The sequence below is a fragment of the Arachis duranensis genome, chromosome 2 (assembly GCF_000817695.3).
Source record: "Arachis duranensis cultivar V14167 chromosome 2, aradu.V14167.gnm2.J7QH, whole genome shotgun sequence".
NCBI classification, from domain to species: domain Eukaryota; kingdom Viridiplantae; phylum Streptophyta; class Magnoliopsida; order Fabales; family Fabaceae; genus Arachis; species Arachis duranensis.
This window is the reverse complement of record NC_029773.3, coordinates 82223811-82225950: the sequence shown is the minus strand read 5'-3', so window position 1 is coordinate 82225950 and position 2140 is coordinate 82223811. Positions and strand designations below refer to the sequence as shown.

The following is a 2140-nucleotide window of genomic DNA, read 5'->3' as shown; positions in this document are numbered from 1 at the left end:
TTCCTTCAATTTGGTTGTTGGATAAGTCAAGGTAATAAAGCAAAGTGGACTGATTTCTCAAGAAGGAAGGAAATGCATGCAACTTGCATGAAGCTAATAAAAGATTGTTCAGCCTGGGGAAGGATGACAAATCTTGACCATTTGTAACATTTGCATCAACAACTGACAAATTGTTATGAGAAAGATCAAATGTTTTTAAATTTGGTAGGTTTCGAAGTTTGTCCAATTTTATTGTGCCACTGAACTTGTTTGTTGAAAGCTGAAGCAAAAGGAGTCTTTTGAGTTGGAAAATAGATGAGGGAATTGAACCTTGAAAATTGTTTCCACTTAAATCAAGCATCTCTAAAGATGAGGAAGAACAATTTGGTAGTTCCTTCAATGGGCCTTCAAATCTATTGTAGGAGAGAATGAGTTGTTGAAGAGATGGAAGTGCAAACAAAGTTGAGGGAACTCTTCCATCCAAAGAGTTATCTCCGAAATCAATTCTCACAAGATTTGCAAGGCCATTAAAATGGGTGGATGGAATTGTACCACTAAAGTAATTATGATTGAGAGCAAAACTCCTAAGAGCATTGGACCTATTGAAAGATGGAAGAGGGCCAGTGAAGTTATTGAATGACAAATCTAGATAAACTAGATGGGTAAGATTTGACATTGAGTTAGGAAGTGTCCCATTAAACTGGCAATTTGACAGATCCAATGTTGATAGTTGCCTCAAGTTGAGAAGAGATTCTAGTAGTGGTCCAAAAGAATTTGTATGGCTGAGGTTCAAGTAGTTGAGAGATGCTAATTGATATGGGATATTTTGTGGTAGGGAACCATTAAGTCTTTGATTATCAGATAAATCAAGAACTTGAAGTGAGGATAATTGGAAGATATTTTTTGGAATTTCTCCCACAATGCCAGCATTTGACAAATTCAAATACCTCAGATTCTTCAAGTTTTGGAACTCAGAACAAGTTTCAAAGGAGATGAACTCATTATAAGCCAAATTCAAACTCTGCAAAAATTGCATGTGGAAGAGACTGCTAAAGTTACCTCCAGAGATAGATTCTTGGCTCAAGTCTAGTGCTATAACATGTCCCTTGTTGCAAGAGACCCCTTTCCAGTGGCAGCAATCATGAACATGGTTCCAATGAATTAATTTTTTGGACTGATTTTGGTTATATGTGAGGTTGTTCTTCAAATGGAGCAGCAGAGATTGCTGATGATCAAGACAATAATGGGCAGTGGCTAAATTGATAGTGATAGTCAAGTCCACTAGACACAGCAAAGATATGAAGTAAAACCATGAGTTTGGGGTGGTTCTCATCATATATAAGGCAATGTGTGAAAAATGTTTTGGTGGTGATAAAGCTGGTTTTTGCATTTCAGCTTATGTTACTACTTCGTTTTATAGATTTGATATATACCACTTATGAATATTGTAATAATTTTAGGACCAACCTTTATATGTTGAAAATTCTTCAAATAAATTTAAGATACATACTTATTAAATGGCCAAAACTATTAGGTAACATGCACCAATCGATGAACATTAATTCTAGGAGCAATGTTTCTATTAAATGGTCGAAAATTAAATGGTCAACAGCAACTTGTATATAGTTTTGGGTTCGATAATTTGTAGAAAAATATATAATAGTATAATACCGTTATTTACTAAGATATAGTATTTAAAATGGAGGATGTTTTCATAAAAGACGCGCAAAACTCTTTTTTAAAGACACTTATGTGTCGCATTATTATTGGACGTATTAATGAATTGATTATTTTTGAATTTTTTAACAAATTAGAATAAAATTGATTTTTTTATAATAATAATAATAATAAACCCAATTGTTATTAGATCCGGTCGAACCGATCAATTTACATAACCTATTAGATCATAGTTTTTTTTTTAACAAAAATCAGGGATATATTTGTCTTTTTATCAAAAATTTAAACATGATTTGGTTTAAATTGTATAAATCGGTCGGATCAAATCGGGTCTAATAATTATAGTGCGGACAATTAGGTTTAGTATTGTTGCTATAATAAACCGATTTTGTTTTGGTTTATTAAAAAATAAATTATTAACCAATTTAATAAAAATGTTTAATAATATCATGACACATGTAAACGTCTTTAAAAAAAAGACATT

The 2140-nt window shown here is 32.3% G+C and overlaps 1 protein-coding gene across 1 annotated transcript in view; it reads right to left on the bottom strand.

Moving 5' to 3' along the window:
* LOC110278256 (receptor-like protein 7) overlaps positions 1 to 1312 on the bottom strand; it is an 8608-nt gene extending 7296 nt beyond the window's left edge. Inside the window, exon 1 of the mRNA XM_052257904.1 lies at positions 149 to 1312. Within this exon, the coding sequence (XP_052113864.1) occupies positions 149 to 1312 (1164 nt within the window). The remainder of the gene's footprint in view (positions 1 to 148) is intronic.
* Positions 1313 to 2140: the final 828 nt, after the last annotated feature.